The following is an 18,477-nucleotide window of genomic DNA, read 5'->3' as shown; positions in this document are numbered from 1 at the left end:
AATAATAAATTTAGTATCCATTCTTTTAAAATTATAAAAAGAATAATCGCTAATATATAATTTGTAAGATAGTAATTTTTAATTAAATTATAGTATTTGGTTGAAAGAGAACCAAGGGAAGAGTGAGAGTGAGATTTTTATAATTTTTTTGTTTGATTCAATTTTAAAAAGGAAATGGAATGAAACAAAATATCTTCACACCTAATTTTAGCTCCGTTTTTAATATTGAGAGATTTAGAGGAGAGAGGAAAAATTTTAAAACTTTGATGAAGCTGAAGTAAGAGAATCTTCATCAGATGAATCTGTGAAAAAATTATCATCTGATTTGGAGATAATTCTCATATTAGCTTGTCGGTTTATATGAGTCACACTCTACGAAGGTCCTTTCAGATGCTTATCTTTTATAAGGATAAAAATGAATTAAATTTTTTTAAAATTTTTCAGCTTGTGAAGTAAATATGAAAAGAGTTATCTGCTCAACTAAGCAAGATTTTTAACTCTTTCCCTCATATAATTCTTCTCTTCTTTTAACCAAATGTATAGTTAATTTTTTTAGCTTATATTTTTTTTTTTGTTAACTTATGAATTAACAATAAAACTTTTTATTTAATAGATAATATTTTAAATAGAATAATATTATATTTTTAATTATATTGTTCATTTAAAAAATAATTTGTGAGAGCATTAAGAAGTAAACTGAATAAAGATTAAAAAGTAGAATTTAGCTTAATTATAATTAAAAACAAGAATTTATGTCATAAAATATACTTAATAAAATACCTCACCAAGTACCACGCACTCTTCACTCATTTGTTCGCTGCTGCTGCAAAGAGGTACGCTTCTGTGGCGCAACACAACCATGTCTATGATTTGCATATTGTAATTGTTTTCTCTCGTTTTTGCTAACAATAATTGCTTCCTTCCACAGACACTCTCTGCAGACTGCACTATTCCTAATTCCCTCTGTTTTGATTTCGATTATTAATTATTAGTTTGATCGTGACAGAGAAGGATTGGTTTCATTGAGCTTGAAAGCAAGTAAGTGTTGCAAATCGACACTTACTTTGTTTTCTAAACTAAAATTTCCTTAAAAATGTTATCTTTCGCTAGAAATTGCTTCAAATATCCTGGTACCTACTTCACGAGGAATGTTTCAAATCAAAATATACTCTCCACAAACTCATTTCGCCACAAATTTCCTGAGCTCGATAATACTTTTGGGAAAAATTTACACAAGATAGGTTTCTTTCACCATACCCACAAATTTCACTCATTTATATTCCAAATCAGCACTAATTACACTCATTTTCCGGTCCCATTTGCACCATTTATTTCTCAATATTCAACCAAGGCTCCTTCAAGATCTTATAGAAGACGGGCTCGGAAGAGGTTGTTAAAGGCCTCCAAGCCTACCCTAGACCAAGCCCAATTTCAGTTGGTACTGTCCCAACTTCCCCCAAGGTTCACTCCTCAAGAACTATGCAATGTGATTACTCAACAAGATGACCCCTTAGTTTGCTTAGAATTGTTTCACTGGGCGTCTCAGCAGCCCCGGTTTCGGCACGATGAGTCCACATTTCATGTTGCCATAAAGAAGCTTGGTGCTGCACAGATGTACCAAGAGATGGATGACATTGTGAACCAATTGCTTGCGGTTCCGTTTATTGGTTCAGAGGCATTGTTCAACACGGTTATATATTATTTCACTCAGGCGCGGAAGTTGACTAGAGCTGTCCATGTGTTTAAGCACATGAAAAGTGGTAGGAATTTGAATTGCTGTTTTAGGCCTTCTCTTAGGACCTATAATATTCTTTTTGCGGCATTTTTGGGTAGAGGAAGCAACTCCTATATAAACCATGTGTATATGGAAACAATTAGGTGTTTGTTCAGGCAAATGGTCAATGATGGGATCAAGCCTGATATTTTTTCATTGAACACTATGATCAAAGGTTATGTGCTATCTCTTCATGTCAATGATGCATTGAGGATATTTCATCAGATGGGTGTGATCTATGATTGTCAGCCCAACGCTTTAACATATGATTGCTTGATTCACGGCTTGTGTGCACAAGGCAGAACAAATAATGCCAAAGAATTATGTTGTGAAATGAAGACCAAAGGCTTTGTTCCTAGTAGTAAATCATATAATTCGCTTGTCAATTCTTTGGCACTTGGTGGAGAGATTGAGGAGGCAGTAAATTATCTGTGGGAGATGACTGATAAGCAAAGGTCGGTTGATTTTATTACATATAGGACTGTACTGGATGAGATATGTAGACAAGGAACAATTCAGGAGGGCATGAGGTTTTTGCAGGAGTTGCAAGAAAAGGACCTTGTAGATGGGCATGCATACAGGAAGCTTCTATATGTGCTTGAAGATGACTATGGGAATTCAGTAAGCAATGTGGGAAATCGGTGAGCAGAATTGGTTCAGGTACTGCAGTTTCCCATTCTTTTATCACTATAGTTGGCTGTTTCTTTAGTTTGATAGAGAAGAGTTATATTTACAATTTTACATGCTATATGCAAAGCTTCATAATGTTGAGTGACGCAGGCGACAATTTTGCTAGTTTAGGGTTTAAGATTTAGGATACTAAAATTGTTGTCGGCATCACTTGATATCACATCACATCTACAGTATGGCACATCCTAACCAAAGGACAAGGGCTTTATGTGCCTATTAACAGCGGGTTTATAATTTCTTGGGTTGTTTGACCAACTTTCTGCCTAATTCCTATCATCTCTATTCCCTTCCACAAACACCTTGCCCTCTTCGTGAGCTGTTGGATGATAGGAAAGAGGCTGGTCAAATAGTCCCAGAAGCTGAACATGCTGAGACTAATGTTGAATTGTTGACAATCAAGGCCTGAATCAAGTGCCTCAGAAGCTGAAAATGCTGAGGCTAATGTTGACAATCATGGATTGGATCAAGTGCCTCAAATCAGAGTCAAACAAAATAGGCTGAGGCCCTAATGGATGAAGGATTATGGATTACTTTAGACTGTTTTAATGGTGAATTTGGAATAGAAGATATTGTTTGTTAGGAGTTGCTGGGGTTGAGTTTTGAAAGGAGTTTGTTTTGTTGGTTATTTTGTATTGTTATATTCTGTTTCTTTGCTTGTCTCTGAGTTGCATTTTATGTTTGAGAGGTTATGCTTATATGGGTGATGCAATGTATGGAGAAACTTGTGAATGAGAATATTCATTTTTTCTTCCATTTATATGCTACACTTTTGTTCTTAGGAGTCTCCTCCCCTCAAAAGAGAGTTCGCTTTTTTCCCTATCAGATGCTGCCTTCTTGGTCAGGACAGAAAATTGACCTTGCATAGTATTGTTGAAGAAGAACACGGGTTGTGTGACCAAATCCTCTGTGGTTGCCATCAAATAAAAGATGGGATTCTCATGGCTGCTAATATGGGAGGTCAAATGCAAATTCAACTCTCATCCCTATTTTTTCATATTTCACTTTTATAGTGTACATAATAAAACTTTTTTTTTGGTTGTTGATTGCATATTGAGTATGCATATGAACAGTCCAATCAGTATTTACTGTCCAAAATCCAATTGAGAAATTGTTTAGTTAGTTTATTTGGTGGAATTGTGTTCTTCATTGTTGTTTTTTCTTTACAATTTTTTTGTTTAAAGAAACAAATATGTGCCTTCGTTTATGTTGAATGATGTAGTTTTAGTAAATTGTGATTTATGTTTCTGAATTGTCAATGTCAGCTACGTGCTGTGCAGTTCATTGCCCATTAGTGGCCTCACTCTATGATTTATTTAAATGATGGTTACACTAATAGGTTCGTATGGGTCTACCATGCGATACAAGAGTGTTGAGCGTGTAAAGCCCATTGGGAAACATTCCCTTCTTGGTGCCAGTGGGGAAAGATTCTGCTCTACCTCGACAAGCTTATGTAAGCCTCGGGTATTTCTGATAAGATGAGGATAGGAGAATCTGTTTAGTTAATTGCTATGCATTTGCTTTTGTTTCCTTTGCTTGATTCATTTTATTTTAGACTTCTAGCGTGTTTGTATACACGTTGGAAACGTGGAAAACCACGTTTAACGTGGAAGTTATTAATAATAGCTTCCACGTTAAACGTGGTTTTTCACGTTTCCAACGTGCATACAAACACGCTCTTCATGGAAACTTCAGAATTGATTGCTTCGGTTCAATGTTCCCTTGTAACTCTTGATTTTGAATTTTGACTGATGCAGTCTGAATGACAATATGTGGGATGATGGGAATTCTTTAGGGCCTAAGGAGTTGCACAACTGTTTAACTCAAGTTATGTGGAACTCCCTTGTTCTTGGTGGTGTGAAGAATGGATAAAAGTACCTTGGCAGGGTATGCCTTTTTCATTTAGTTCAACAGTGAGTGGCCTGCAAGTTTACTCAGTTTTTGTGCTAAGGAATCTTATTCAGGTTACCATGATTGGTATTAATTTTGAAGACAATCATATAGCTACTGTGGGAAATAATCGTGCTAGGCCAATTCTCCGTGAATGAGTGGCATGAAAGTTTGACCGTTGAAGAAGGCATCAAGTTGCTGGAAAAATGTATGCGTGTGCTTCTACATCGGAATAGATCTGCTGTCAACAAGATATAGGTTATGGATCTTCTTAGTCCAGCCAAATAAGATTATTATGAACAACAAAATTAATCTTATGAATATTTAATGTAACTACTAGTTAAGCTATTACAAACCTGTATTGATTAATCCACATATTTGATATTTTAATCTTCTTATGTTAGTTAGAAACATGACAATATTTACAAGAGAAAAAATATTAAATAATTATGGTAAGATCTAGCATTATTTATGTAAATTCCATTAATTAATTTTTATGTCTTTTACTTTTATGATATGACATTGTATTTTTTTTTTTATTAACATGAGAAGATTTTTAACCCTTAAACCTAAAGTCAAGATGCATGAGAATTTAGGTTTGTTTTCATTGTTATAAACTTTTCTATTGATAAAAAACCCTAAATTCAAGATAGAGCATTTTACAAAGTTTTTAGTGAACTTACCTTCAAGTGTGAAATTGAAATAACGAAAATTAACATATAACAACCTTGCCTGGATTTTAGATAACTATCAATTTATAATTTATTTTTTATGAAATTGGATTGGTTTTGTTCGATCTACATCTAGTTTTAAATATGTTATAATTTTAGAATATTAAAATTTAAGAAAAACTTTATGTACAATTATTTTCTAAGCATTTTTAGTATTATTTTCTAATTAAAATTTGAATATTATGTCAATACTTTATACTAACTTTTAATATAAATCTTTATTACACACTATAAAACCAAAATTTCAATTTTAAAAATAGCACAAAAAATACTTAAGAAATTACATCTTAATTTTATCTTACAATTTATAAACAAATATATTCTTATCAAGTAAGATAATCTTTATTTAGAATCAATGAAAAAAGGTACTCTGTGTCAGCATTTGAGAAATAAAAAAAATACGTAAGTAACTATAGATAATTTACAATAGTTAAAAGATAAATATGTCAAAGATGTGAGAAGTCAAATACATATATAGTCAGTAGGCAGTTATTTTTCTTCTAAACTTTTGAAATGAATAATTTTAAAAAAAATTCAGATATAGGTAAGTCATGTTTATGAAACATGACATTAAACGCTAAACTCATATCAAAAATCGACTTCTGGGTGATTTTTTTAAAATTAAAATTAACCATTTAAACACGATATTTTTTAAGTGTGCTTCATTACATTATTACAGTTTTTTTTTTCCTTTGATAGAAGAGATTTTTATTTTTGCAAAATTTTAATTAATTGAAATTAAAGTGCTGGGGTAGCGGAATTAATGAAACGAGAATAGAATAACCCCTTTCGCGTAGAAGATTCAGATTCAAACAGTGAAAGCACAATTGTACATGCTTTTCTTTTCTCTCACTAAATTAACCTAACAATAGACCTCGAGTTGCACGCGGTGCAGCTTAGAGAAAATTAAATCTAATTAAAACTAAAGAAATTAAGTTGAAAATACACGAGAATACCCTTCATGACTTCTAAGCACCACTTTCTTAGGGGCGTGTATTGGATTAGGATTTTAAAGGACTTTTTTAGTTAAAAAAAATCCTGCGAATTTTAAAAGACTTTGCAGGATTTTCATGACTTTTAAGATTTTGCAAGATTCTACAAGACTTAAAATCAGGATTTTAATGGATTCTGCAAGACTTTTAAATTAGGATTTTAATGGATTCTGTGGGATTTTGTAGAGTTTTGACATTTGATAAGATTTAAAAAAAATTATACATTCAAATTTAAAAAGAGTCAAAGATAAAAATAATAAATAAAAAAAATAATGTCTAGATAAATAATAATAATAATTCTCTATAATATTCTATCCTCTTTTTATAGCATTCACTATCAATTGTAACAATTCATCGGAATCATCCTTAATCCAAGCTTCATAGTTTTCTTTCTCTTTTCATTTTTCTTTATTATTTCCTTGTGAATCTCCCATTTGAATTACTAAAACAATATATGTTAAAAAATAGTTATATAAATAATTACGGATAATAGACAAAATTAATAAAATTATATTATTATTTTTAGAAGCACACCATCATTCAAGATCGAATATATTTTTGCTATCCAAATGGATCAAATACCTCAGTTATTATAAAAAAAAAATGTAAAAACGAAAATATAGAAACATAAGATAATTTTTTATATAAAAAAATTAGTATATTCGATACTGAAAAAATATTTAGATATATAATTTTTTTTTATATAAACATAAGTATTTAAATATAGAGAATATATATATATATATATATATATATATATGATAATTTTTAACGATATTTATAAATATAAATTATTCTAACAAATATTTTAACAATATTTTCTTTTTTAAAAAATAAGTTAATGAAGACATAAATCCTAAACCCTAAAAAATTAGATATTGCAATGTCTTATGTTAATTTTCTTTTTTTAAAATATAAAAAATCTTAATTTCATAATATAAAAATAAAAAAGAAAAATTCATAGTAAAAAAAATAAAATAATTGTTGAGTCATAAAAGGAGGAGGGATAAGAGTAACAAATTCAAGAGAAAGAGAGAATTCGCAATTTTATGCTAAGAGGGTTCTTCCCCCTACTAAGATCCATTTTTATCTCATTCTACTCACAAAAACCCTAACAAATTCATCTTTTATATATATATATATTGTTGAGATTATGATATCAATTTCATCTTTCACCTTTTTCTTTTCTTAACGTGTGTCATAAAAAAAATTACCACTTAAAAGTTAAAATTTCAAGTATTTTTTTGTGTTATATAAAGGAACAAATTCAACTACATAGAATAAAATAAAGTAAGTCAATTAAAGAGAACGAACAGAAAAATAAAACAAGTCAATGACACTATCATTTACATATTAGAGTTTCACAAAATAGGAGAATGGTATGAGAATAGTATTATATATGAGCAATGAACAATAGTGTAGTATTATTAGTAGAGAAAAATTGGAGAAGACAGGAGCATAGAAAAAAAAGATGAAAAACTCACTTGAAAATTCTTAAAACACTTGAAAAATCATTTCAAACAATCCTTCAAAATCCGATGGGTTTGGATGGGATTGTTTTATGAATCTGGTATTTATAGATAACACTAGAAAGTCTTTCAAAATCCCTCTCACACAACAATCCTTTAAAATCCTTAAATTTTTGAATACCAATGGATTGTTTTTAAGTTGTAAAAAATCTCAAATGAATACCAGTGGATTTTAATGGACTCTTTAAAAAATCCTAAAAATCCAGATTGAATACCACTGGATTGTTTTTAAGTGACATAAAATCCTGATTGAATACCAATGGACTTTTTTACTCAAAAAAAGTCTTTTAAAATCCTACGAAATCCTAAACCAATACACCCCCCTTAGTTTATATGAGCAGCAGCAATATTAATAAAGAAAAGGATCTAGAATTTCCCATAGTTAAACAAACAAACGAAATTAAAGATATGAACATAACAATTAATTAACTAAAGAGAAGGCAACTTAACTTAGAAACACGGGAATATAGATACATATAATAGAGTCTAGAAAGAGTGATGCTATGCAGCTTTTGCAGTTAAATGAAGGTGAGTGTAGAACAAATGATGGATGATGAGGTCATCTAGATCAGCCATGAACATGATCTCATAGTTTCTCCTTTGCAATTGATCATTTGCATTTGCATGCATAGCCACTGATCTTTGCATCTTCATGGCCTTCCTCCTACGCTCATGATCTTCCATCCTACATGAATTATTAATTAAGATCATCAACTAGCTAGACAAATAGAATAAAAGAAAAAAAAGAAAGTGAGAGAGAGAGAAGATACTCCTTAGCAAGAGCAAGAGGGTTGGTAATTCCAGAGACACAAAGTGGAACACCATGAGTAGCACACAGGTTCACCATCGGTTGCATTTTTTGCTTTGATTTCAGGGAAAACAAGTGGAAATGGATACAAAAGAAAAGAGAAGAGAAATAATAAATAAGTGTGGACTCTTTATTTATTTTTGTGACGTCTCTCACTCTCGTCCTATCCACCCACTTTTTTTTTATGCCAAAAAGGGTCACAACGTAAATCTAGTTATTATTATTATTATTATTTGTCAAAAATAAGATGTATATGTTTGTTTGGTTGGCTTATAAATCAAACGTGACAAATGTCAAAATCTTAGTGTTTTACTTTAATTATTTATTAAGGAGTTTATTGATTTATTTCTCTGTTTAAATATTTAAGAATTCATTAATATTATTATATTTTAATTGTGATTTTATTTTTATTTTTAATATTTTATTATTGATAAAATGAGAAATATAACAGCGATGATTATTTTTTAAGTTAGTACTTTATTGTTTTGTCCTTAACTAATCCAACTGGGTTAATAATTAAATATTTTTAATATTATATAATATAATAAATATTAAATTGATATGAATTATTTAACTTAAGAGAAATTAATGTAAAAACCATATTATATAAATGTTAAACAATTTTGCATTAACTTGAAAATAATCCTTACTACAGCCTGAAGACAATCTTATTTGGTGAAAGTATAGATGTGGGAATGAGATTGATGAATAGTATGATTATTACTATTATGTTTTTTCAGCACAGAAATTTCGATGCAGCTTCTAATTAAGATAAGGTCTCTACACTCTGGACACAGCACAAAAGACAGAAGAGAAAAAAACACGTGCACTGTTTCTCCATTTAACATTCACTCTACTCACGTACCAACATACATGTGAATCCAAATGGAACAATACCCCACAAATATTGCTACTGAATTATCAAACTTTTTGTTGGCAGTTAATTTTATCATAATTAGGAGCAGATCATGCAATATTATTTTTTTCCCCAATGGCTCAAATATATATAAAGATTAAAATTAAAATCTATTTGACAATTTTTTTCTATTTTCTTTTTAAATTATAGGTATTTTTTTTATGAGGGATTATGTGTTTGAGATGTGACTATTGATTCGGATGAAATTGACCAAAATATACTTGTGTAAACTGAAGTTTGAGATCTCCTAATGATATTGGAACTCAAGTATAGAGCCAAATCCAATGTTACAAATGTCAATTAGTCTATATTTTTTTATTTGCCTAAATTTTCTCTTTACAATATATATTCCAGTTCAAACTCAAGCACACCGAATAAATTGGATTGGACCTACAAAATAATATCGTTTATTTAACTGGTTCAGTTGCAGCCTTTAACACGAGAAAATTTGTATTTATATATTTTTTTATTCAACAAAATATATAATGAAAAGAAAAAAGAATGTTAGATAAAATGATTAGTGAAAATAAAAAGTGTCAGAAATATTATAAAAAGTGTTCTATAAATAACATATCTCTGAAAACAATCATATTATCCGGCGCAATGCAATTTCAGCCTTTAAATAAATCAAAGTTAAACTTTCAATTAATCCATTAGAGCACAAGCATTTCAGTAGAGGAATGATTATGCCATATTCTATGATTCCGAAGACACAAGACACATTCACAGAACAAAAGGAAGAACCAAAACATACATAAATATTCTTTAAACCCCACAATCAATTCGAGGTTGACTATTACCTATTATTCATTGGAGAATGTCTGCTAATTCACCATCTCTTAACAGTAATTAACTCATTAAAATTTATCACATTCACATATATCACTTTTTTTATCTGTACACAAAATGTCCATCAACACAAAAGCAAAAGTAGCTCTTTCAATGAAGAAAGCAGAGACATGAACGAATTCAATGCAGAAAGAAAGCAGATCTTATTAACTCAAGAAAATTCAAGAACACAACATCTCAACCAAATAAAAAGAACTTAAAAACTCAAAACAGAATTTCACTACACACTAGCACTACCAAATAAGCATGTTCCAAATCAAATGAAATTCTACTAAAAAACATTCATAACCACATTATTGAAAAAACTTCTAAGTTCTGATTCCCTTTGGACTCATGTGCACCTTCTTCATCTTCCCTGCATTTTCTGGTGGTGCAGCCCATGTTGATGGAAGTATCACAGCCTCATGCTGAGCATCAAGGGCTCGCCGCAGTGTGCCCTCGCTGACACCGAAAGCCGCCGCAAGCTCCGGCCCCATCAAGGTCCTAAGAAGGGACATAGAACCAGCCAGAAACTGTGGATTGTTCTTCCTGGATGAGGTGGAGAAGCCAAAGAACTCTAAGGGTCCATCCCTTGATGCTATTTGACAGAAGGGGAAGTATCTTGGCACCACAAACACGTCCCCTGCTTTGATTTGAATGTTCATTGCATTGCTTCCGTTTGGAAACACTAATTGAAATTTACCATAACCTCTCAGCACTATGCAATACTCAGCTGCTCTTGGATTTACATGAGGTGACAACATGGATCCCTGTGCATGAAAAATGGATGTCACAAAGTGACAATTTTCATGAATTGTTAGGACAAAACTTACTGTAAGTCTGTAAGGATATGTGTTATCTAAATAATTGGCATTATCCAAATTAATTCAATTTGCAGTGCAATAATCGAGTGTCGAGGAGTTTATTGGTCATGTTTGATAGTGCAAAAATCAATCAGAAGTTACCCTCTGATAGTGTAAATCAGTTTTAGATCATCAGTCAATCAAAAATAAAAAATCACTGCTAGTATAACTTGCAATGTAGTTATAATAAGAAATTACTACCGTATAACTTGTAAGGTATATATTGTAAAAGTCAATAAGCTTAAAATATATGATGATTAGTGACTAGATGAAAGTATATAAGTATTTTATACAATCAACGTGTCCTACTTTCTCGTATTCAAATGGAGAAAAGTTAGATACGGTTCTATAGTTGGATACTTTTGAAGCTATTATCTAATCAGAATTGGATTTTACTTCGATAATCTATATTGATCTCTAATACAAATCTTTATTATGCTAATTAAACTTCAATTCTAATTAGAGAGGAATTGCATACATGTTTTGCCCCATTCAAATGCTAAACTAAACTAAAATTGGAAATTCATCTTGGTAACAATGTCAATTTCCATTGGATAAAAGTACTTATTTGTAAATTTTGTTCAAGTTTTGCACATAAATATTGAAGGACTTGTTTTCTTACCGCAGTGAGGTTGACATGAAAAATTCCAACGTCAGGTTTTCTGAGTTGATGATAGTCGTCTCCATGCAGTGTCTTGCTCCAACCATAAGCGTTACTGAAATCAGGTTTTTTGTCATAGAGGTTGTGAGAGTCAGGGGGACCATTAGTGTCTTTGTTCCTTGCCTTCTCATTCACCTTCCCAAATACAGTTTCCAAGAGCTTCCTCCATAGCTTAGTTGTTTTCTTCTCTTCATCACCACCATCAACATCATCTTCTTCTTCTTCTTGGTCTTGCACCATTTTCTTCATGTGTTGCACTTTGTCTTCGTTCTTCAGTTGAAGAAATTTAGTCCACAAGCTAGGTGCATGAGAATCACCCACGTACACAAATGGCCCATCTAGTTTTGCGGAGAAGATTTGCTCTATCTCTGTTCTTGATTCCTACAGTTATAATTAATAAAAGAAATTTGTTAGTGTTTTTTGTGTATAGTGCTAGTTTTATAACTTACGGTGAAAAACTTTACACTATCATCAATGTATAATAAGTTTTATAACTTTTATAGTAGAAAAATAGGTTATGTACTTTATTTACACAGTGACAATTGGTTTAAAAGATATAGTAAGTGATTTCTGATTGGTTAAAAGTGTAAAACTATTGATATACCACTAATCCCTTTGCAATAACCTTAAAAGTCATTCCATCAAGAATGATTTCTGCTCAATGAAAGTATAAAGAATGATTTTCTGATCAATGAGAGTATAAACAATGATTTCTGATTCAATGAAAGTATAAAGAACATTTACATTGTTCCTGCATCACAATTAAACTTGTCACTATATTAGCTTACGTTAAATGCAGTTTCAAGGATCACAGATTCGAATCCAGAAAGCACCGAGTGTGATTTGGCTCCTCCTCCAATATAGAAGGACTGCATGGTGAAGGTAAAATTGAAGAATGTCAAACCTTAGTCACAAAGTGGCACAACTCCGAAATAATAAATGATAATAAAGTGAAAGATGTTAAATTATAATGGATGGATGCATGTACCTGGAAGGTATCTAGTCCCAAGTGTGTAGAGGGGTCAATGCTGCAAATGATGTTAAGTCTCTGACCTTCCCCAATATTCACCAAATAAAATGCTGAACCCGCTGGAATCACATATACATCCCCTGTCTTCAACTTCTTTTCTGCTAGTTCATCATCATATATGAATCCCAACTTTGCTTCCCCTGAAACCAATTTCAAACATAACTCAATTTCTCTAATCAGCTAAAATTTAATAGATCTATTCAAATAGTTTTAGAACAGATAACGTAAAAATCAAAAAGCTTATTATTATATGTGATATCACCCACATATCAGTAATGACATGACACTGTTTTTTTCAGATATTATTATTTTAAATTAAAAACATATCATCATATAATCAGTTAAAAAACAATTAAAAACCAGCATCACAGCTCTTACGATAATTATGATCGATATCAGTAAAAAAAAAATGGCACTTTTCAAAAATAGATATAGTAATCCATGAGTTTACTTTTATAATATGACAGGCTAAACCCTAAACCCAAAACCCAAACCCCAAACCCCAAACCCGTCCGTAACCCGTCTTTGGTATATTTAAAAGGTTCAATCTAAAGATTGAGATAAATGTTCAAATTAAAAAAGTGTTAAGCCTGAACTTTCAAGTAATTCTTTCCTATGTCTCTAGGATTATATTTAAACATTTAATCTAAAGATTGAGATAAATGTTCAAATTAAAAAAGAGTGTTAAGCCTAAACTTTCAAGTAATTCTTTCCTATGTCTCTAGGATTATATTTAAACATTTAATCTAAAGATTGAGATAAATGTTCAAACTAAAAAAGAGTGTTAAGATATATATATTCATACATTTACCTTTTACTTTCTTTATATGAAAGGTTATGATTAGATGATAATTAGTATATGTGATAATGTAATATTGATGATTAATCTATTTTCTCTCCCAATCTAATCTTATGGGCTTAATTAAAATAGCTAGACTAGTTATGATATGACAGTACATATCCTCAAGACATTCTAATAATATGTACTTTAAAGATGATATTATCACACTAACCTTGCATCAAAATTTCAAAATTAAATCCATCTCAAACTTATGGTTAGATTACATAAGAGGGGTTGTCAGTTGGTGTTTCACATGTTTCCAGCTCTGCAATTTATCGCCATCTTTTGTATTCAGGGTCTTTTTTTATTTCTAGTTCCTTGCTTGCATGCTTGTGTTATTATGATTTAGCATGAAAAGTGAGGGAATTGAAAAGATGGCAATACCTCTACGGATAAATATGATGAGATTAGAATCAAGGTACTGAGGAACGAACAAGGTCTTGGGTTCCATAGTGATGAAACCAATGTGCATGCGCCTATCCAAAATCACATCCCTATGGCTTTTCAGTACTCTCATTTCACCAAACTCAGTCTCCACCACTATCTTGGAGTTGTGCATCATGAACAAATTGTTTGATGACTCTTCATCTTCAAGGAGGGCCATTGTTAAGGCCACTCCATGGCAGAGAACAAAGAGAAAGAGCAAAAGGGTGGTTCTGTTTGCCATGAATGTGTGTTGATGGCACATGCAATTGATGAAGATTGAAGATGAAAGAAAATGTGGTGGTTTATGAAGGGATTGTGAAGAGAACATAGAGAGACACGTGGCATGCATGTAGAGCTTGGAGGGTTTGCTGGCGATGTTATGTGTAGACATGTTGAGGTTGTGAGAAACATCGGATAAAGGACTAACACATACAGAAAGCCTGCTCGAAATTTTCTAACTATCTTGTCTTTCACTTTGTGGAATTTTTCTGCTTTCTGTGCATAATAAACAAACAAACAAATTATACAACATTTTTCTTCTATTATTCTTTGTAGTTAATAATTATAGTAATAAATAGTAAATAATATGAAATAAAAATAAATAAATAAACTTAACAACTAATTAATATATATGTATTATTAACTCTCGATGAAAACTGATGCACAATAACATGTTAATCCATTAAAATGGATTTATTTTTCAAAATAGAAAATGAAAAATTGTTTAAAATTTGGAAAATAAAAAAGAATATATTTTAAAAGATTATAAATATATTTAATTCTATTATAAAAGTTGTACATGATAGCGACAATTTAATTTTTCGTTGCGTACACGGAAAATATTTTGTTATAAAAGACAAAATTTATTTAACCCCGTCAACTTAAGAAATATACTAGACGAAAAATATTTTGTTATAAAATACCAAAAAGAGACGAACAATTTTAATCTATTGACATGATGCTGTTGGAGTTGGATTTAATAGATTAATTTACTGTAAAATAGAAATTCTATTACGTTTATTATCTTACCTTCTTCGAACAGAAAATTATTTTCTATAAAGTATACTTGTGAAAAATATAACTATTTACATGAGGTTTGATAATTTTCAAATCTAATTTTAACAATTAATTTAAAAATCAATTAAATCACTCAATCGTATATATATATATATATATATATATATATATATATATATATATATATGTGTGTGTGTTTTTATATGAGAAGATTGTAAGGAATAACTTAAGAGATTTGAAATATATCCCTTTCCAAAAGTCAGGATTCAAATCCCTCTTTACTTAAATATTCATAATTTTCAATTTTCATGCTTACAAAAGTCAGGATTTGAAATATATATATATATATACTTGCTTCAAAATTATCTTGAATTCGTTACTAAAAAAACTTAAATAAACACTATGAAACTCACAATTGGTTTGTTTAATTTTTTTAAAAGCGTTTTTTAAAAAACTGTTATACTATCTGTGTATTGTAATTAAATTTAGATTCTAACATAAATCTCTCAATCAATTCAAACCTACGTCAGGTTTTATTTTTTGGCTATAAAAAAAAAACTCAAAAGTTGAAGTCGGACGACATGTTTGTATAGCTATCGGATGTTGTCTGAGGATTTCAAGTTGTTGAAATTTTACTATTATTGTGAATAAGGTATCATCTGATGGCATTTCTGTATTTTTTGAGCAATTGATGCATGAGCAGCTGCCTATTAGGCACTACCAATGAAAAGCTCAAGATGACTGTTGTTTTAATGTTATCTTTATTTTTTTTTATTGGTTGTACCTATTAGGAATTACTCTCTTTATATAGCTTCTTGTGTTTTGCATTTCCAGTGTTTAAACCTCAAGTGCTTCTTCAAATAATTTGGCCCAAAGGGGATTGACTCGTGATAGTGATGTGCAGGTTATAAAACAGGTGGAAGTGAAGGTCAAATCACAAGAAGATCGTGAAATTTTTACCTAAATAATATTTTTTAAAAGAAAAATTACACATTTAACACCTGTACAAGTTTAGGGTTTAGGGTTTAGGGTTTAGCGGACTAGAACTTTTTATTGTGCATGATCAGAATTCGGTTTTTGGGGAACCGAATTCTGAGCTTCTATATATTTTTTTTCTTCTCAGAATTCGATTCCCTGGGAACCGAATTCTGAGTTATTTTTATTTATTTTTTTCGGGTTTGTGGGCCAATCTGGGCAAATGTTGGAAGTGGAACGGCCCGTTCCGAAATCAGAACGGGCCGTTCTGCTTAAACAAATAGAGTATTTTTTTTTAAATTAAAACGGGTCAAGAACGGTCCGTTCCGGAATTAAGTTTTAAAGCAAAAAATGACCCCTGAAACGGCTCGTTTGAAAAAAAAAATTAGTTATTTTTTTTAACCTGGAACGGGCCGTTTTTGTTTTAGAACAGCCCGTTCCAAAATAGAAATTTAAACAATTTTTTGAATCTGGAACGGCCTTGGAACGGCCCGTTCCAGGAACTGTTTTTACGAATTACAACGTGGTTTGGAACGGGCCGTTCTAGTTTTGGAACGGCCCGTTCTAGGCAAACAGTAAAAACGCTGGTTTTCCAATAAATAGACCCTCTACCCTTCATTATTTTCACACAATTTCAGCTTACCTTCTCTCCTTTATTCCTTCCATCTACCCCTTTTGAATCACTTTCTTAGAATCACGTTCATTTCCTTTAAACCTTTCATAAAATGGCTTCTTCAATCTACATTATTGTTCATTCTGATGGTTCCATTAACCAATGTCCGAATGAAGGAATCACCTTCTCCTCTCTATCTGCAAAATTAGTTCGTATCAAGAGAGGAATTACTCTAGAAAGGCTTCAAAGAGTCATCCACAAAAAGCTACATCGACAAGATTCTGAGAGGGTGGCTAGCATACATTTTTGGTACCCTATTAGACTTGGCCCAGGGGTTAGTAGCTATACCTGTGTTGAGTTGACGGATGATGAAGACGTTGAGGCACTTTTCAATGTTCACGATTCTAATCAACTTCAATCAGGTATTGAATTATATGCTACATTTACTACAGTTGAATCACATGTACCACAAGTTTCACCTTCACGTTCACCTTACGAAATTTATCAAAGTTACCAGAACACTAACCCATCTGGCCCTTCTTATGATATCCCCTCCAACTACGACATTGAGTCATACACACAGCTTTTAACTGGTCCAATCATGGACCTTAATCAAATACCTTCTCAGCCATTTGAGCAAGCTACACCTTCTGCTTCTCAACCCAATGTTGAAACCAACATTGAAGATCATGTTGTTGTTGGTCTCCCAACAGAAAATGTCTTTGATCCTTTTAGCGAGGACGAAAACGAAATTCTCTCTGCACATGAAGATAATGATGAAGAAACCCTCCCAATTCCAAATAATCCACCACTACAACCAGTAGCCACATGAAGTTTGCAATACTGCATATGGCGCCCATAAAAACTACAAAAAAAATTAAACTTTTTAAGTTAACATATTATGCTAAACAAAAGAAAATAAAAAATAATAATAAAACTTTGATTTTAAAGAGTTACCTGATCATTCTGAATGTGATCAAACCTTGATCTATATCCAACAACATCATTATGAGGTACATTTTGAAAGTTTAAAACTCTGCCCCCGCTCCATTTACAAACTAGAGGGAATGTTGATGGTATCCTGGAAATAGGCGCAATATATGGCATGCGATGCCATGCCCAAGACTGTAACAAAGATGCACAACTACCCATTGTTTTGCTGCTAACATTTGTAGCTCTACACATTTCCCTATATAACATAGCCAAACAAGCCGACCCCCAACTATCGTCTTGTTCTTCTAAAATTTATTAATAAAGATAAATACATAAGATGTACCTTATTATGCCTGTTTTGTCAAGCATCAAAACACCTCCTATTAAACCTAATATATATGCTCTACAATGTGCATGAATTTGTTCTTGAGATGGTTCCTCTGGTAATTCTAACATATTTTCTCTTAACCACTTTAATTTAATCATAGAGCCAATTAATGACTCACCTTTAACTGGCATGATTCCGAGATAGGTGGAGCACATTTCCTCCCAGTCATATAATGTTGGGCCAATGACTGGTAAACCATCAACTCTTAGGCCAAGTTGAAGTGCAACATCCTCCAGTGTTATGGTGCACTCTCCAGTTGGAAAATGGAAGGTATGAGTCTCAGGTCTCCATCTTTCAACCAAAGCTGTGATTAATGCGTGATCCACTTTCAGATGTCTGAGGTTTGCAACCCCAGAAAAATCAACTTCCTCTAGTATAGGAACAATTAGAGGGTGGGGTTCTGGCATTGAATGACAGTAAGAACAAATAATATTCTCAGTCTCCTGCAATAATTACCAAAATTAGTACTAATTTGTTACAAGTTCATTGAAATTTAAAGTAAATAACGAAAGTGCTAAACTTACCGTTCTACCAATGAAGGCAGACATATGCTCATTTTGCTTCCACAATAACAT

At 31.6% G+C, this 18,477-nt stretch overlaps 5 protein-coding genes across 6 annotated transcripts; 2 read left to right on the top strand and 3 right to left on the bottom strand.

Moving 5' to 3' along the window:
* Window positions 1-762: 762 nt before the first annotated feature.
* On the top strand, window positions 763-3,598 carry LOC145949161 (pentatricopeptide repeat-containing protein At2g27800, mitochondrial). Of its 2 annotated transcripts, none has more exons than XM_083062219.1 (3): window positions 763-833; window positions 929-2,434; window positions 3,244-3,598. In XM_083062219.1, the coding sequence occupies exon 2, from the start codon at window positions 1,094-1,096 to the stop codon at window positions 2,417-2,419; it is 1,326 nt and encodes a 441-aa protein (XP_082918345.1). In that variant the 5' UTR covers window positions 763-833; window positions 929-1,093; the 3' UTR covers window positions 2,420-2,434; window positions 3,244-3,598. The 2 variants fall into 2 exon arrangements, 1 of the variants encoding a protein (XP_082918345.1); XR_014428513.1 differs by lacking the exon at window positions 763-833 and having other exon boundaries at window positions 840-2,229; window positions 2,315-2,434.
* LOC109798634 (proteasome subunit beta type-4) lies at window positions 2,973-4,823 on the top strand. Its single transcript, XM_083061278.1, is given in 8 exon segments — window positions 2,973-3,035; window positions 3,341-3,383; window positions 3,386-3,421; window positions 3,801-3,884; window positions 3,887-3,914; window positions 4,219-4,348; window positions 4,426-4,503; window positions 4,505-4,823. Coding segments are annotated over 8 exon segments (567 nt in total). The 3' UTR covers window positions 4,610-4,823.
* Window positions 4,824-7,952: 3,129 nt separating this feature from the next.
* Window positions 7,953-8,549, bottom strand: LOC109798337 (uncharacterized). The gene is made up of 2 exons (XM_020358558.3): window positions 8,374-8,549; window positions 7,953-8,288 (listed from the first exon to the last, which is right to left on the bottom strand). The coding sequence occupies exons 1-2, from the start codon at window positions 8,457-8,459 to the stop codon at window positions 8,105-8,107; spliced, it is 270 nt and encodes an 89-aa protein (XP_020214147.1). The 5' UTR covers window positions 8,460-8,549; the 3' UTR covers window positions 7,953-8,104.
* A 1,746-nt stretch (window positions 8,550-10,295) lies between these two features.
* On the bottom strand, window positions 10,296-14,268 carry LOC109798906 (vicilin-like seed storage protein At2g28490). Its single transcript, XM_020359340.3, has 5 exons — window positions 13,935-14,268; window positions 12,668-12,849; window positions 12,468-12,548; window positions 11,641-12,060; window positions 10,296-10,925 (listed from the first exon to the last, which is right to left on the bottom strand). Exons 1-5 carry the CDS (start codon window positions 14,236-14,238, stop codon window positions 10,485-10,487), a joined length of 1,428 nt encoding a protein of 475 aa, XP_020214929.1. The 5' UTR covers window positions 14,239-14,268; the 3' UTR covers window positions 10,296-10,484.
* A 3,258-nt stretch (window positions 14,269-17,526) lies between these two features.
* LOC145950222 (serine/threonine-protein phosphatase 7 long form homolog) lies at window positions 17,527-18,477 on the bottom strand. The gene is made up of 3 exons (XM_083061277.1): window positions 18,427-18,477; window positions 18,021-18,345; window positions 17,527-17,819 (listed from the first exon to the last, which is right to left on the bottom strand). The coding sequence occupies exons 1-3, from the start codon at window positions 18,475-18,477 to the stop codon at window positions 17,527-17,529; spliced, it is 669 nt and encodes a 222-aa protein (XP_082917403.1).

Source organism: Cajanus cajan, chromosome 8 (genome assembly GCF_000230855.2).
Source record: "Cajanus cajan strain Asha chromosome 8, NIPB_CcT2T_4, whole genome shotgun sequence".
Lineage (NCBI taxonomy): Eukaryota > Viridiplantae > Streptophyta > Magnoliopsida > Fabales > Fabaceae > Cajanus > Cajanus cajan.
Note: the sequence above shows the minus strand (reverse complement) of the source record. Positions and strands in the feature narration are given on the sequence as shown.

What these genes read in the sequence shown, in the direction of transcription:
- LOC109798337 (XM_020358558.3), bottom strand. Translation starts at nt 8,459, where the DNA reads ATGCAACCGATGGTGAACCTGTGTGCTACTCATGGTGTTCCACTTTGT. An exon ending in CCTCTTGCTCTTGCTAAGGA is followed by an intron (nt 8,289 to 8,373) that starts GTATCTTCTCTC and finishes TAATTCATGTAG; the next exon opens with GATGGAAGATCATGAGCGTA.
- LOC109798906 (XM_020359340.3), bottom strand. Translation starts at nt 14,238, where the DNA reads ATGTGCCATCAACACACATTCATGGCAAACAGAACCACCCTTTTGCTC. An exon ending in CATCATATTTATCCGTAGAG is followed by an intron (nt 12,850 to 13,934) that starts GTATTGCCATCT and finishes AATTGGTTTCAG; the next exon opens with GGGAAGCAAAGTTGGGATTC. An exon ending in TGGGACTAGATACCTTCCAG is followed by an intron (nt 12,549 to 12,667) that starts GTACATGCATCC and finishes TTCACCATGCAG; the next exon opens with TCCTTCTATATTGGAGGAGG.
- LOC145950222 (XM_083061277.1), bottom strand. Translation starts at nt 18,477, where the DNA reads ATGTTATTGTGGAAGCAAAATGAGCATATGTCTGCCTTCATTGGTAGA. An exon ending in CTGCCTTCATTGGTAGAACG is followed by an intron (nt 18,346 to 18,426) that starts GTAAGTTTAGCA and finishes TAATTATTGCAG; the next exon opens with GAGACTGAGAATATTATTTG. An exon ending in CGGAATCATGCCAGTTAAAG is followed by an intron (nt 17,820 to 18,020) that starts GTGAGTCATTAA and finishes AATAAATTTTAG; the next exon opens with AAGAACAAGACGATAGTTGG.
- LOC145949161 (XM_083062219.1), top strand. Translation starts at nt 1,094, where the DNA reads ATGTTATCTTTCGCTAGAAATTGCTTCAAATATCCTGGTACCTACTTC.